The sequence below is a fragment of the Gorilla gorilla genome, chromosome 4 (assembly GCF_029281585.2).
Source record: "Gorilla gorilla gorilla isolate KB3781 chromosome 4, NHGRI_mGorGor1-v2.1_pri, whole genome shotgun sequence".
Lineage (NCBI taxonomy): Eukaryota > Metazoa > Chordata > Mammalia > Primates > Hominidae > Gorilla > Gorilla gorilla.
This window is the reverse complement of record NC_073228.2, coordinates 174621339-174638726: the sequence shown is the minus strand read 5'-3', so window position 1 is coordinate 174638726 and position 17388 is coordinate 174621339. Positions and strand designations below refer to the sequence as shown.

At 40.0% G+C, this 17388-nt stretch overlaps 1 protein-coding gene across 1 annotated transcript in view; it reads right to left on the bottom strand.

Moving 5' to 3' along the window:
• Positions 1–5961: 5961 nt before the first annotated feature.
• The window catches only part of GABRP (gamma-aminobutyric acid type A receptor subunit pi), a 29853-nt gene continuing 18426 nt past the window's right edge, over positions 5962–17388 (bottom strand). Inside the window, exons 7-10 of the mRNA XM_019028300.4 lie at positions 13682–13819; positions 11294–11446; positions 10285–10472; positions 5962–8070 (exon numbers count right to left, since the gene is read on the bottom strand). Of these exons, the coding sequence (XP_018883845.1) occupies positions 7768–8070; positions 10285–10472; positions 11294–11446; positions 13682–13819 (782 nt within the window). The 3' untranslated portion in view covers positions 5962–7767. The remainder of the gene's footprint in view (positions 8071–10284; positions 10473–11293; positions 11447–13681; positions 13820–17388) is intronic.

Sequence of the window (17388 nt, the reverse complement as noted above, 5' to 3'; positions counted from 1 at the left end):
GAAAAGCAGGGTCCTCTAGGCTAACAAATGACTTTAAGTCTTTTCTGGGGAAGAATGATCTGATTTGCTAGTAAAGATTCCACAGATGCCCCTGCCTCAAATTTCTGGTGAGTGGGTTGGGGTGTGGAACAGTTCTGGCAGATTGAGAGAGATCGTCAAGACACAGGCCACAGATAATGCCATTCAATCTTTATGAGGTCGCGGCTTGCTGTTGTACTATAGATGTTGTAATCTTGCAGCCCTGCTTCTGCATAGGCTGAGCATAAAGCTGAGTGCACAGAATCCTTTGAGGAGGTCATGGGATCGGTGAAAAGACGCTAGGCCTAGAAGACATGGCTTCTCGTCTTGGCTGTGCCCTGTTTGATTTTGGACGCATCCTGTGTCATCTCCCACCCTAGTTTCTACTAGCATGTCATATAAGCTGGCTGCACTTCATCAAGTCCCAGCTACTGATTTTCTGGGAGTATGTAATATGTGTATAACCATGCATCAGATTGATTAGGACCCATTTGTGTGACTGATACACATGTCCAAAATACTTTCACATTTATAATCTCAATTTTTAACCATACTACAAACCTGTGAGATAGAAAGGGTGAATATATTTGTTCCCTTTGACATATTAGAAAACTTAGGCAAATAGAGATTCAGTTAATAGTAGAGTCCAGGTCTCTTGACTCTCATTCTTGGGTTCCCACACTAAATTAAACTGGATTAGTCTTTTGGGATAAGTCTGAAATGGAATGCAACTAGATGCTTTGTGGAAAAAATAACTTAATAAATTATATTAAATTCCTAAATGAGTAGACAAAAAACAAAGTTGTATTTCCCTTGTTGAGAATTTGCCTTTGAATCCCTCTGTGAAATGAATTAGAATGTTTTCTTAGGATGTAAGAAATATACAAACTCAGAAAAAGCATATCTCACATATTTTTAAATGGATAATTTCTCGTGGGACTTCTTTACATTCTGAAAATGCACTTTATTATTGCATTCTAAAGTTTGTGGCTTTAAATGCCATGGCATCTGAGTCTAACTTTTGTTGGTGATATTTGTGGTTATCAGTTTCCACTGTCACCCTGTCCCATTTCCTTTGTTTTGTTCCATAGATATGATTTGGTTTATGAATGAGAGGGCTTTTCTATCCTTCAAGATATATTTTTGTGAATTGGTTCAATAATTTGTTATTGAAAAGCAAAATCCATCAGAGACATGTTTGCCTACTTCCTTTAAAAAGAAATCTTTTCATAGAGACCAACTGTCTATTCATCATTCATGCCTCTTCTTTGTATGTTTTAAGAACATAGCCACAATTCTTGTTCGTTAAATGTGTCCATGAATGTATTCAACCTGAAATCCCAGCTTCAAAACTTCTAAAATTTGGAAATTACACAAATGTCTTTGTCCAAAAAGAAACTGCAGGCGTCTGCCTTGGGTGCAGACACAGAGTAAGTTGGCAGGCCAGACTCAAAGAGGTCCTGAGAAGGAGAAGGAAGTCTGACTCTCATTCTTGGGTTCCCACACTAAATTAAACTGGATTAGTCTTTTGAGATAAGTCTGAAATGGAATGCAACTAGATTCTTTGTGGAAAAAATTTGGAGTTGCCTTTTTATGTCACAGCTCTGATGATCGCATATTTCTCAGCTGAGTGCTCCCTCCTTTCATTACTCTGAGAGTTCTTAGTGAAGCTTTTGACTCATACCCCTGACCTTGAGGGCTACCTGTGAGGCATCATTCAAGCCAGCTGCCCCCTCCTACCCATTACAGAAAGCAGGTTCTTTGATTGCAGGTAGTCTAACTTTTTGCATTCCTGTGAATGTTTTTAATTGATTTACATAAACTCAAATTAACTTTAACTAAGATTAAAGTTTAGTGTCTCAAAAACTGGGAGTTGCAACAAAGAACTGCTGTATCCCTGTATGCCTGCATCATTCTTCAACCACAAATTTATCATTGGATGCTTTTTTGTCATGTTATGGCCACATCAGAAATAGATGTTGTACTAGTTTGTTCTTGCTTTGCTATAAAGAACTACCTGAGACTGGGTAATTTATAAAGAAAAGAGGTTTAACTGGCTCATGGTTCCACAGGCTATATAGGAAGCATGGCTGGGGAGGCCTCAGGAAACTTTCAGTCATGGCAGAAGGTGAAGGGGAAGCAGGCTCATCTTACATGGCTGGAGCAGAAGGAAGAGAGAAAAGGGGGAGGTGCTACACACTTTTAAACAACCAGATCTCGTGAGAACTCATCATCACGAGAATTGCAAGGGGGGAGTCCTCCCCCATGATCCAATCACCTCCCACCAGGCCCGTCTTCCAACATTGGAGATTACAATTTGACGTGAGATTTGGGTGGAGACGCAAATCCAAACCATGTCAGATGTCCTGTTCGTTCTTGGCATTAACATAGGAGATTCAATGAAACAGAAGGAAAAATTTGCTTTCTGTCTGCTCTACATATTATTCATATTCAATAGTCATATCCTGTTGGACGTTTCCATGTGGTGGACACACTGTATTATTTCACCCTCCTGAAAATATAGTTTTCATGAAGTTGTTGTCTTTTCCACCAAGGCACGTGGTATCTGTCTTCCCATCTGGCTTCACATGTGGAGAGCTTGGAAAAATACAGATCTTGAGTCCCTAAGTCTGAGTTGAGACTCTGGGGTCAGTTGTCTATAGAGCTCCACCAGTGACTCTTATGATCAGCCGGATTCAGGAACCACTGCTCCAAAGCCTGTGTGTCCAGAGTCCCCATGACCACTGGCTAGGTTTGATGATTCACCAGGAGGATTCACAGGACTCCGCATATAGTTGTACTCATGGCTATAATGTATTACAGCAAAAAGATATACAACATTGCCCAACTCTACAACTCTTTAACCCTTGGGTCTCGTCTTCACTGAGAGAGGAATAGCTAGCTGGCTTGTAAATGCAGATGTCCTCAAAGATCACAGGGACATTGGACCATCAGGTAGTTATATTTACTCACTTTTCATGTTCTATTCTCTTTCCTAGTTTTCAAATGGGATTGCATTTTATCTAATGTCTGGGAAGGCACAGTTATAAGAAATGATATTGAGTGGTTAAGTTTCATATCATAGCCAAGTCACTGAAAGCTATGAATCACATGATTCCCCTTCAGATCCCCCAAAAGAAATCATAATTTTGAAGTTCAACCTTGTGGGCCACCAGGAATATTCTTAGGCATTTGTTTTATGTTAGCAATACGTTGACACTTTAATTTTCTGCAGCCAGAGGCATCTCCCTGCATCTACAACCTTCCAAGATTACCTGGTAAAATAGAGCTGTCTGCTTTCAGGCAGCTGGATGGCAAAATCAAAGGGAGAGATGATTCTTTATTCTCATGGGAAATTTCCAGATGGAGAATCTGAGCATTTCATTATTCAACTTGCACATTTTCTTCCTTCTAAACAATTAGGCTTTCTCTGAAGTGCTTTTATGCCTATTTACTTTTATTCAGTTCACTTATTCAGGTGAATAGTGGAACAGCGTGTCCCTTGCACAAAATTTCTCTTGAACCTAATAATGACAGTCATTCACTCAGCTTACTTTCCAAGGTACAAAAGCTCCTTCTTGTTGGACTTGTTTTCTATTATTTAAATCACTTCTGTCATTCTTCTCTCTTTCCCCATTTCTGTACATCCCTAGAAGTATGGGCCAAAATTGAACTCAGTGTTTTCCACCCAAATATACTACAGTCTGATATATATTTAAAGTCTTTACAAAACTGTTGAAAATTATATGTAATTTAATATATATTTAATTTTAAAAATAGATTAAACATATTTTCAATTTTTCTTTTAAAAAGTATCACACATAACTTACACTGATCACGTATTAGGGTGTAATTCCTTGTCTGTTAAGAGACAATTTAAAAAATGTATACGTTTTAAAAAGCAAGGAACTTTGGCAGTAAACTGATAAAAATTCACTATGGGCCAGCAGCTGAGAAGAACTGCTCTCTATGTGTTAGAGTAAGGCACAACATTGAAGAAATACCTTATCTCTTTTTTTTTTTTTTTTTTTTTTTTTTTGAGATGGAGTCTCTGTCACCAGGCTGGAGTGCAGTGGTGTCACCTCGGCTCACTGCAACCTCTGCCTTCTGGGTTCAAGCGATTCTCCTGCCTCAGCCTCCTGTGTAGCTGGGACTACAGGCACGCACCACCACACCTGGCTAATTTTTTGTATTTTTGGTAGAGATGGGGTTTCACCATGTTAGCCAGAATGGTCTCAATCTCCTGACCTCATGATCCACCCACCTTGGCCTCTCAAAGTGCTGGGATTACAGGCGTGAGCCACTGCACCTGGCTGAAAGACCATATCTTGATCTCAAACTCCCACTAACTGCAGATCTTTATGCTTGTCACTATACTTGCCTTGTGTATTAGTTCGTTTTCACACTTCTATAAAGATATTACCTGAGAATGGGTAATTTATAAACAAAAAAGGCTTAATTGACTCACAGTTCTGCATGGCTGGGGAGGCCTCAGAAAACTTACAATCATGGTGGAAGGCAAAGGGGAAGCAAGGCATGTCTTACCAGGAGAGAGAGAGAGCAAGGAAGTGCTATACTTTAAAACCATCAGCTCTTGTGAAAACTCCCTCACTATCATGAGAACAGCATGGGGGAAACCACCCCCATGATCAAATCACTTCCCACCAGGTCCCTCCCACGACATGTGGGGATTACAATTCGAGATGAAATTTGGGTGGGAACACAGAGCCAAACCATATCACCTGGCACTGAAAGCCATACTGTACTTTTCTTCGACAGGGACTCCCCTGCATTGCCTGCTCATTTCCAGCTTGAGGTCTACTGTAATCTCCAGCCCTTTTCTGCTATGCTCATTTCTCCTTTTTTCTTCTTTTATTCTTGTCTTTTTTTTTTTTTTTTTTTGAGATGGAGTCTTACTCTGTCACCCAGGCTGGAGTGCAGTGGTGTGATCTTGGCTCACTGCAACCTCTGCCTCTTGGGTTCAAGTGATTCTCCTGCCTCAGCCTCCTGAGTAGCTGTGATTACAGGCACCCACCACCACGCCCGGCTAATTTTTTTCTATTTTTAGTAGAGACAGGGTTTCGCCATGTTGCCCAGGCTGGTCTTGAACTCCTGACCTCAAGTGATCCACCCACCTCAGCCTCCCAAAGTACTGGGATTACAAGTATGAGCCACTGCGCCCCACCGTCATTTCTCCCTTTCATTTGAAATGAACCATCTGCCATTTAGTTGCTATTGAGTGTCTTCCTATATTTTTATGATTTCTTATATTGAGACTATTGCTAGTCTCAGTAGCAAGTTAACTAATAATTATATTTCTATGACTTAGAATATTCCCAACCCCAGCTAGTTTCATGTCCTTTGGAAATTTGGTGAGGTCGTTCTTGATATTTTCAACCAAGAAGTAAATATTTTGAACAACGTGATCACTGGGACTGCTCTGGGTAGGGGATAAAATGGACAGGTTTCGAATATTAGAAGTTTTTACTGAGAACTCTAATGTAGTAGCTACACTTTAGTGCAGAGTGATACAAAATCCAAGAGTCAATGTTCCCCCTGCAAAGTGTATTCTCAAACTATAAAAATATCATTCAACCACAAAAAAGAGAATTCCAAGTGATAAAGAATGCTTAGAAGAAAATCTGTGACATTTTTTGAGAACTGGCTCTTTCGCTGTCACCAGGCTCAACTGCTTAACTGCAAGGCCAGTGTTGTGGTGCAGTGATGTCAAAGAGAACATTGGTTGTGTCACCAGCATTTACTATTTGCCTGGCAGAAGATATTAATGGTAGGGTTAGTATGTGTGTCTTGAGCATATATGTGTACTGTCTGGGGTTGGGGGAACATGAGGATAGAAGAATGTGAGCCCATTGAGTTTGCACTGTGATGCATACCTTCTCCAGATTGGATCTTATAACAATCATTGTATAGATGACCACTTGATTTGGTGGGTAGCTAATATGGTATATTTATTTCACAGTTTCACATCTTTATCATTGTTTTTATATAAAAACAATGCTTAAGTGGGGTTTCAGAACAGATATTTCCTTTTAAACTTTTTAAAAAAAATCACAAATATGATTGGCTCATACAACCACATTTCACCTCTTTTCACCAGCACTCCCACCCATTCCCATCAGAAACATTTTGTTAAAAAAATCAGGTGATCAAACTCATAGAAACTGAATTGTGAGAAGTATAATGGGAAAAGGAATGAGAACATGTGGCTCTAGGGAGTTACAGAAGGGAAATCATCTTTTAGAGCCATGGTTTATTTCTGACAGGAAAGATAAAGCCGTGCATTTATTAGAACAGGAAGCTAAGAAATTAAAGATGGCGAGATTGTCTAAAATAACTGAGGCTGAACTGGAAGCCTTTACCCTGGCACACTCAAAAATCACTTTTGGTACTGTTAGCTGAGACTGGCCAAGGAATGTGCATCTCTGGCTGGATTTGGAGAGGGCAGCTCACCCGCAACCTGAACATAGGTTCTGTAACGTATCTCATTGTTACTCAGAAAGTTCAGTACTCAGGGCCAGCATGCTCCTGCTCATGCGGGATAAGCCACTCAGAGTAGACCAGCTGGAAGGATCAGGGATCCGAGCAAAGCCAAGTTTACTTAAGCTAAGCCACTTGTTCCTGGGTCATGCAGTTTGTTTTCTAATAAGCATCATTCCTGATCATTAGAGCAAAGGGATGAATGCTCCTCTTGGAATGATATAGGGGATCTGCCACTGGGAGAGTGTTGCTCAGTGTTAGAGTAGCAGCAATGACAGAATGACAGCGACTCTCTGAGTCAACCCAGCACTTTTAGTACCCCATCACTATGTTAATAAAGGCAGCTAGAAAATGGACTCAATTCTGCAAGCCTTCATGGCAACAGCCCATATTAAGACTTCTAGAACAAGTTAAAAAAAAAATCTTCCATTTCCATCCATGCATGGGAAAAGGGCTTTAGTATAGTTTAGGATGGATGTTGTTTAGGATGGATATGTGTATAATAATAAAATGATAAGATATGCATAGTGGGGGAATAAAGCCTCAGAGTCCTTCCAGTGTGGGGAATCCATTGTATCTTAGAACCAAGGGATTTGTTTAGATTGTTGATCTACTAATTTTTTCTTCACTTATATTTGAATTTTCAATGATAGGACTTATTGGAAATTGGGGATAATTCTGTTGTGGTATTAAATAATATTCATTATTTTAAAACTCATCTTGGTATTGAGTTAGTGCATTGACTTCCAATGAATTGACATAAGCCCATATTTCATTTTAACCAGAAACAAAAACTAGAAAATGTTACTCCCTAAATAGGCAACAATGTATTTTATCAGCACTGCAGAGATTTAGTAAAAAACATGTATGATTACTTTAGAAACAACTTCTGACACTTGAGGGTTACCCAATGGTCTCCTTCCCATTCTTTATATGAGGTAAATGCAAACCAGGGAGCCACCAAGTAAACAGCCCTGAGTACATTTGTAATCTTGGGCTCCATGGGAATGTCCTTGATTAAGATGAAAGAGGAATGGACTGATGTTTCTATTACAAGATCCTGTAATGCTAGGACTTCTACACAGCTTAGAATAATGGTTGGAGGTTCATTCTTTGAGCAGAAAGGTTCAAATATTATTTCAGTCACTTGTAGCGCCATTGGATGTGGGTGCACACTTGGCCTAAAATACCATTTACATCATTATCTTGTCCTGTTGAAGACCTATGGCATGCAAGCAATTTAACATTGACTCAAAAATACATGTAGTATGCCCAGTAAAATACATTGGCTAGCATAAAAATCAAAGGAAACAGTAGTTTGGAATAGTGATCAACATTACTGGGGTTTTGAATTGTGAAATAATCAACAATCCTGCCCATCTTTTCTCGGAAGACAAACTTGAACTTGTCGCTGGTTTTCATTGTCAAGTCACTGTAGTCAACATTGTCACTGGAAATTTCAATGCTGGCAAAGCTGATCTTCCGTTTAAAGCTGGAGATGGAGCTGTTGATGATATTAGTAATACTGACTTCTTCTACTTCCTTCGTTGTCCCCTAGTTCATAGACAATGCAGTTAGCTTAAAAGACTTGACTCAGCAAAATAAATAAGTAGGTAATGAGCTAATAATAAAAAGTTTAGAGGCCTAAGTGTTGAATAATTAGGCTTAATAGAGAGTGGCATTGAGTGCTTCAGAAATTGGCCAATAAGCCAGGCTTGGGCTCCTGTTGCCCTGTTTGGAGACACCTATTTGTAGGTCACCAGCATATATAACAGGAGGAGTAACCACGGCCCACTGTGGATATCCTGAGCAGTGTGCCAGATGCGAAATGCTCAGGCTTTGAAGTTAGTGGACCTGGGTTCAAATTCCATTCGGCCTCTCACTATTGTGAAACTTTAGTCACCTCAATCCCTCTAAGACTTTATTTCCTCGCCTGCCAAATGGTGATTGGTATTGCCATCTTGAGACTGATGGGAAGATTAAATGGTAAAAAATGGAAAGTATCTGGTAGGTGTTTGATGACTTCAATTCTGTTCCAGGGAGAAAGGAGTAACTGATTACGAGAGATAATAGAAATCAGCTGTGTCTTAAAGGCTTTGCCACCAAAGCAGAAATAGTGATGCTCCCTGCCATTGCAAGGAGGTGCCATTCTCCAACATGGCTGGGGTCAACTCCCAGGAATGTGGGAGTGTAGTGAAGTCAGAGAGAGTGTGGTTTGGTTCCTTGACCAGGCCACTTGCTAGGTGTGGGGTCTTATGGGAGTTACCATATCACTGTATAGGACAATGAAATGAGTACCATTATTATCCCAATTTTACCCTTGAGAAATGTGCCACATCAATTAGTGGCACATTTCTCAAGAGTAAAATTGGGATAATAATGGTACTCATTTCATTGTGTTGTTGGATGAACTAAAGGAGATGTTGATGGATGTTTAGGACACAGTGAGTACTCCGTAGTGCAGTGATTATCATATACACAGCAAAATAAGAGCTTTCTGGTATCTTTAGAGGAGGCTGTCAGTATTTCACCAATGTCCATTTTGCCAACCTAGTAAATCCAGATTCTTGGTGGGGGGGGGGGCGGGCGGGTGAGGAGGTAACTCAACTTCCTTCCTCCCTCATAAGGAAGCCTAAGGGAGCAAAATAAATAAAAGCCATGTTCCTCTTTGGCTGGCACACGTGGTCATTTGCCTTTGGTGCCTGGATGACTTGACTGTGAAACAGTACTCACTGTAGCCAAACACAAGGGAAGAAGCAACTGGATCTTTGGGTCATTTTGATTCCTCATTCTTCACTATTAGATCCTCTGTGGTCCTAGCACTTTGCTCAAGGTGGGCACCTCTTCTGAACTGGATCCCTATCATTTTCTTGCTTCTTAGCATGAACTTTAGTATGCCATTATCTATCAAATTTGGCTTCCAAATAACACTAGGGGTCCATGAACCTGTAAAGGGTGATAATTAAGAGCATGGTCTAATGCTGTCTGCAAGTGGGAATAGCGGATAAGTGTCAGGCTTTGGAACCAAGTAGGTTTAGGTTGGAATCCCAGCTCTACCTCTTAGTATCTATATCCCCTGCGGTAAGTCTCTTTCCCTTCTTGTTATCAGATTTCATAAATTTAAAAAGGGAGACAACCTTATTGGGTTGTTATGAGCACTTAAAATAATATAATATTTGCAGAAGGCTTGTTACTGTGTCTGGCACATGTAAATGCTTGATAAATAATGACTATTATTATTATTTAGAGAGCTGGACTATAGTGTCCCACTGCCAAACCAAATAATGACAGTTTTTCTCAATTAGCAGAAAAATATGCTAACCAAGAAATTTGTCACAATCTAATATTTCCATACATTTTTCAGTAAAGCATTACTTGTATAATTTAAGGATACAATAATGCAACAAAAGAATTAAATAGTAAATATATATTAATCTGAAACTTGCAAGCAGCTTATCATGTTTTTTTCATATTGGATTCTTCATGGATGCTTGCTCCTGTGGTTGTGATTTTATGCTGCATACAGATAACATATTTTCTGCTGGAAAATTAAACATATTAATATCTCATTGTATTTGGTGAAAAGAATGGTCTTTTTCAAGGGGCACCATGACTTCCAGCTGCTCCCACCTGAACAAGAATAAGACTCACTGGAGCACAGGGAATCACTGGGGATGGGGTGGGGATAGAAGCCAGGTCCAGCTCATGTCTACAGATCAGCACACGGCACCAGTGATGGATCATACACAGGGCCCTCAAGACTCTTACCCTATCTTTGGCTGCCATCTGCTGTAAGGAACTGTAGTGAGCAACTGCGTATTCCAGCAAGGCCCCAAACACAAAGCTAAAGCAGATCCCCAGGTACACATCGATGGCCTTGATGAAGCAGTTGGTGTTGGGAAGAGAAGTGCGGGACCCGATCATCAGTGTGGTCATTGATAACACGGTCGTCACTCCTGGGAAAACAGGCAGGGGATGTTCCTACAAAGTGACTGGTTAGTCCTCCACCATAGCCTGGCAGAGTGTCCCCATTTGAGAATTGGCAGGGTGAGGGCAAGACCCAGAAATGGAATGCATCTCATTTTGAAAAGTCTGCGACCTTCTAGAATAGGGTTGATTTGTCCATTTTGTACAGATATGAGGGATGTGTTTTTTTAAATGTTTCACATTCTGTCTTCTCCTGGGAGGGGGTGATAAATATGCAAAAGAACTGACAATAGGCCATCTAAGCACAATGATCCCTTACTTGTCACTGTAAAACTTAAGTTTAAAAATGCACCACTCCTGGCAGGGCATAGTGGCTCACACCTGTAATCCCAGCACTTTGGGAGGCCAAGGTGGGCAGATCACTTGAGGTCAGGAGTTCAGGACCAGCCTGGGCAACGTGGTGAAACCCCATCTGTACTAAAAATACAAAAATAAGTTGGGCTTCATGGCACATGCCTGTAGTCCCAGCTACCTGGGATGATAAGGCAGGAGAGTCACTTGAACCTGGAAGGCAGAGGTTGCAGTGAGCCGAGATCACGCCAGTCCACTCCAACCTGGGCGACAAGAGTGAAATTCTGTCTCCAAAAAAAAAAAAAAAAAAAAAAACAAAAACCCAAACTCCTAAAGTAGTCTCTTTCTGTCTCTCTCTTTCTTTCTCTGTAAAAGAATCTCCCAAGAAAACAACTCTTGGAACTGCCTTAGGAATATCAATGAAGACAATGGTAAAAGGAAAAAAAAGTAAGTAACCTGATAAGCCAGTTCTTAGAAATCTCCTGTTGGAGCTGCTTACCAATGCAGGTTCTTGCAGGGACTGAATCGAGAGAGATCCAAAATGAAACCCAGGACAACACCACCAGGAAAGTGGAAGGAACGTAGGTTTCCAAAATGAAATACAGAACATTCCTCCGAAGCTCAAACTGTAAGACCAATCTAGTGTAATTTCCTGAAAGGGTAAACAACAGATAGGAAATCGTGTCTGTTCGTGTAGCAAGTGATTTCTTTATGGGATGCTTAACTATATGTACATTAAGCCCTCTGTCATTGATCTAAATCTGGTTATGTATGAACTGTCATTATGATTTCCACAGGAGACATTGCTGTTGCATTGAATGGGATTTATAGGGGTGCTGTCCTGCCTTATGTCCATCCTGGGCTTTTCTGAATCACAGTATTCCTACAGCAGTGCAATCAATACTGGTTTTCTTGACGTCTGCCTCACTAGACAGTGAGTTCCTTGGGGGCAAACAATGAATCTTTCAGTTCTGCACTCACAAAGTAGTTGTTCAATAAATACCTATTTAATGAAGATTACCTGTGACCATCTGTTTCTCAAGGAATACTGTGGAATAGACCTAATGAACCTGTTAAATATAAGTGAATTTTTGATGATTTCAGAGGCACCCCAGATTTTATACTACTTCAGGGCCATCCTTAGGAAACTAGCAGTGTATTCTAGATGTGGGAAAGGCATGTGTTAAGAGAGCTATCAGTAACAGAATTCTCTGTGGTAAATAGGCTACTGTAGCACAAAACATATGTCCATGGGTTAGAGTCCCAAGCTCTGCTCCTGCTGTGCTTCTATTATGGGGAGGTGAGCAGTAGTGGCCAGCACTGGTGTGGATGGATGAATGAAGAGGTTATCCTCTGGGAACAGGAAAAGTCTGGCTTAGATTGTTGTTGTGGGAAAAACAGGATAGTGAATGGGAGCTGCTCCAACCCTCTGTCACCCCCAAATTAAAGCCTGAAATGAGAAATTATACCATTAAATAAACAACAGACATATGCCTGGATAAATATAGTATAGAATAAAAATATGTACTTTTCGAGCTTGGTGAGACCCTAGAGATTACTTATTATTTTACTTTATTGATGGGTAAATTGAGACACAGGAAGTTTTAGTGATTTGAAAAGGACCTGGAGTTGATGTTAGAAGAAAGAACAAAAACCAGGTCTTTTGCCCGTTGGTCCAGGGATGTTTTATCAGTCTACACTGCCTGATTTTCTTGATTTTGAAAGTCAATGTTTTAAAAACAAACAAGCAAACCTTAGAATCAACATTTGACTAAATAACGACCCTCTTTTGTACCTAAAGAGGGTGGTTATGTGCTACATGAGATTACATAATTTTGAAAACTGAAGCCATTTTTTATATGAACCCAACTTGGGAATCCAGATTTGGTAAACTATGACTGCATTGCCCTAATTTAGAAAGTTGTCTTTAAAAATAAAGTGTATTTATTTGCCCATTATAAAAATAATTCATGATAATTACTTAAAATTTGGAAAATAAGGCCAGGCTTGGTGGCTCATCTCTGTAATCCCAGCATTTTGGGAGGCCAAGGCGGGTGGATCACTTGAGGTCAGGAGTTCGAGACCAGCCTGGCCAACATGGCGAAACCCCTCTCTACCAAAAATACAAAAATTAGCCGGACGTGCTGGAGGATGCCTGTAATCCCAGCTACTCAGGAGCCTGAGGCACAAGAATCGCTTGAACCTGGGAGGCGAAGGTTGCAGTGAGCTGAGATCGTGCCACTGCACTCCAGCCTGTGCGAAAGACTTTGTCTCAATTAAATAAAATAAAATACGTAGTAATTTTTTAGGGTGCAAATATTGATAAGAATAAGCGTTCTTAATATTATCATAAGGAAGTGAGAGGAAAATGCCAGCTGCTTTTATATAACATCACATCTTTCAAAACATGTCTATGTAAAATCGCCAAAGACCAAGAGATGCATTTCTGGTAAATGAAATGAATAAGTAATACTTCCTGCCACGTTTGCAATAATTAGAATGTTCATGCTCTTGTTGGGCATTGCTGCTGTCTTCTTCATCTTTGAGCTGTATTCTTATTTTTATTCTTCAGTGTCAGAGAACTAGTGTTCCAGTGAGAAATATGAATAAATTTTGTGCATGATGGAGGCACGGAATTTGAGCACTCATTAGCAGATATCTGGAGGTACACGGTGCAAGGCTTCAGAGCTGGTCCAGAGGTCTGTTCCTCAGTGGACCATTTTAATACTGGGTGTGGAGGAGGTGGAATTGCTCAGCACAAACCCTACTGTCCCCCTCCACTGCATCCCAAGGAGGTAAAGTGAGAAGACAATATTTCTGACTCAGAGAGCAACCCTACACCTCAGTTCACTTATTTTTATTTCATACAGTTTGTCACATGAGTTACCTGTCTCCTGCTGCGATCTGGTGACTAAGGTGAAATACCGCTCTATGGTGTACTGAGCAAGCCGCAGGTGTTCCAGTCCACGCACAGAGTCGTTCCCTCTCAGCCAGGTGAACTCCACATCATTTCCATCATAGCCCCCTGGCAAATAAAATGGAGCCCTGGTCAGTGCAAGGGTGTTCCAGATTGAACTGGTCTGGTCTGGAAAATGCTATAATATGGAGACAGCATGAGTTCTTTCTTCATGGTGATAAGTCCAAGGACAATCCCATGCAGAACTTGGCATGATTTCCCAAGTGCAATTGCAATGTCTGCTCTGAATGAAGTGACCTGCCAGGACGATTTGCCGTCAATTGAGAGCTGGTCTTTTGTTAGGTATTGCGTAGATCTGGTGGATGATAAGTCATTAGAAGTGGCCTCCCTCATTATTTAAATTACATTTATTAAGCACATATCTGTGAACACGCAAAGATACTGCCTTTCAAGATTGTATAATAGCTCTGATGATATTTTCAGGGACTTAAGAACTGATCTGTTCATATTTCTATATTGGCATAAATGCAAAAACAAAAACAAAAAACCTGCTTTATTAAAGCCTGTAAAAATGCATGTTAGATAAGTCTCAAAGCAGTTTAATTAATATGCTTGATAATAGTAACAATAGTTACCTTTTGAACATTTATAAGTACTTTATACATTATGTCACTAATGTTCTTGTAAACTTGCAAGGTAGCCATTTCTATATTCAATTCTAAGTTGGACATTTCTTTACATTTTCTGAAATTGAACTGGATCTTGTAGTTGATTTATATCTATATAATATATAAATATAATATATTTAATTATATATATTTATATATATATAATTATATATGTAATATATTTATATATAATTATATATGTAATATATATTATATATAATATATAAATGTATATATGTATTTTAATATATAGTAAAGCTTACATTTTTTCCTGAAATGTTATTATTCAATAAATGCTGTTCCATAGAACTCAGTCACTATAATGATTTTCCCACGTTATTCTTGAAAACTCTCAGATTCAGAGGGGTTGCATAACTTTCTCAGGATAACAAGGCAAGCAAGAAACAAAGTTACCTTAGGAAAGTTTAATCCCAAAGTCTATGAGTGACGATGATAATAATACCTATCATTTAATAAGCAATTGCATTTCCAAGTGCTTTACAACATTATCATCTCATTTAACTCTCAATGTATCTCTTTGAGAAGATACATGAATGGTTCATAAGCAAACAAAAAGATACTCAACATCACTAGTCATTAGGGAAATGAAAATCAAAACCACAATAAAATGCCTCACATCCATTAGAATGGCTGTAATAAAAAAGACAATAACGAAGGCCAACACATGCAGAAACTGGAACATTAGCTAGTGGGAATGTGAAATGGTACAACCACTTTGGGAAACAGTAACAAGGTAGCAATTTCTTTAAAACTTAAATATATATTTACCATTTGACCCAGCATTCCACTCCTAGGTATCTGTCCAAGAGAAATGAAATCCTGTCCACAGAAAGACTCACACACCAGTGTTCATAGCAGCACTACTCATAATAGCCAAAAGGTGGAAACCAAATGTTCATCAACTGATGAATCAATAAATAAAATTTGATATATATATCTATCTCATCTATCTCACATGAATATATATATATATGCATACAAAGAAATACTACTCAGTAATAAAAAGGAATAAAGTACTGATGCAAGCCATAACATGTGTGAACCTCAAAAACATGCTAAGTGAAAGAAACCAGATGCAAAAGACCACATAGGGCTGGGCACGGTGGCTCATGCCTGCAATCCCAGCACTTTGGGAGGCTGAGGCAGGTGGATCACCTGCGGTCGGGAGTTTGAGACCAGCCTGGCCAACATGGTGAAACCCTGTCTCTACTAAAAATACAAAAATTAGCCAGGTGTGGCAGCGCATGCCAGCTACTTGGGAGGCTGAGATAGGAGAATCACTTGCACCCGGGAGGCGGAGTTTGCAGTGAGCCTAGATTGCACCATTGCACTCCAGCCTGGACAACCAGAGCAAAACTCTGTCTCAAAACCAACCAACCAACCAATCAACCAACCACATAGTGCATGATTCCATTTATAACAAATATCCAGAAAAGGCAAATTCATACAGACAGCAAGTAGGTTAGTCATTGCCTGGGAGCTGGTGATGGGAAAGAGGCGTGACTGCAGAGGGGTACAGGAGCCTCTTTGGGGTGATGGAAATATTCTAACAATGACATGTGGTGATGGTTGCACTACTCGGAAATGTACTAAAAATCTTTGAACTGTACAATTAAAATGGGTGAATTTTATCATATATAAGTTATACCTCAATAAAGCTGTTAAAAAACAACTCTGAGTCAGACACTATTATTCTTCCCACTTCACTGATAGGAAACTGAGGTCCAGAGACATTAGTTACTCACCCAGAGTCACAGAGCTAGTGATGGCAAAACTCAGTGATTTCAGTGCCTGTGATCTTATACATAAAGCTATATTGCCTTTGTTTTCAAAGGCTACTGGGAAATGTGATGCCGGTGTTGGAACTAACATTTTGTTAAGTCTCACAGTATGGTATCCATTGTCTAGCAAGGGTTATCTCACCCTCCCCAGGGAAGAGAAATATAGCCATGAACTCTTAGGGGATTTCCAGGTAAAAACTGTCTGTGGACTTTCCCTTGGAAGCATCCAAACATGTACTAAAGCCAGCTGTCTAAATACGGCTACCATCCCACATTAAAAAAAAAATCTATGAAAGTGGGTAGTACAAATTTCTACCTGGACACTCTGACTTTACAACTAGTAAATGCTCACAATCATTACATTATGGTCTCTCTGTCCCTGGGTGAATAAGGAAAACTGTGGGATGGTATCAGTTCTTTTCTAGAGACGGTACTTAGAAAAAAACCCGTAGTGAGGTTTCTGTACCCAAACACTGCTAATAAACATTCAGAGAAAACTCCCTCCGCTCATTGGGGATGGTATATGTGAAACAGAGGCTGAACAGAGAAAGCTCCCTCCGCTCACTGGGGATGGTATATGTGAAACAGAGGCTGAACAGAGAAAGCTCCCTCCACTCACTGGGGATGGTATTTGTGAAACAGAGGCTGAGGTTTCCAGGAGAACCTGTCTCCTGGGATTTGAGATGAGCCCAGCCACGATACACGGAAGGTAATAGCTTTTTCCATGTGGGACTGACAATGAGTTCTCTTTTGGATAACCTCAAGTTTTATTCTGCCACCAAACAGCTGTATTGCTTCAAGAAGTTTCTGCATGCATTTAATCAATAAGATAATTAATCTGTTTTTCTGGGTCTTTAATTAAATGTCTGCTTCTGAAAAATGGCTTCTGCTTCATAATGGCTGTGCTTCTCAGATGGTGCCCACTTGTGACCTTACGTAAGGAGGGCCCACTGCTCTCCAGAGCTTGACTATAGTTTCTCCCTCCACACACAAGCCCTACCTTGATGCCTTAATAAATCATATCTGCAATGTTGTTTGCCTATCACAGGTGCCCCAGTTTGGTGGGCATTTCGGAGCGGTTTACTAAGGAACAATGGAGATTACTTAACAATGCTAGGGAGTTCATTCATCACACATCAACCTAGAGTTAAATCCTCATTCTTCATCACAGGCAAATCCCCAGGTTACAGTTTAGATGCCCATTTAC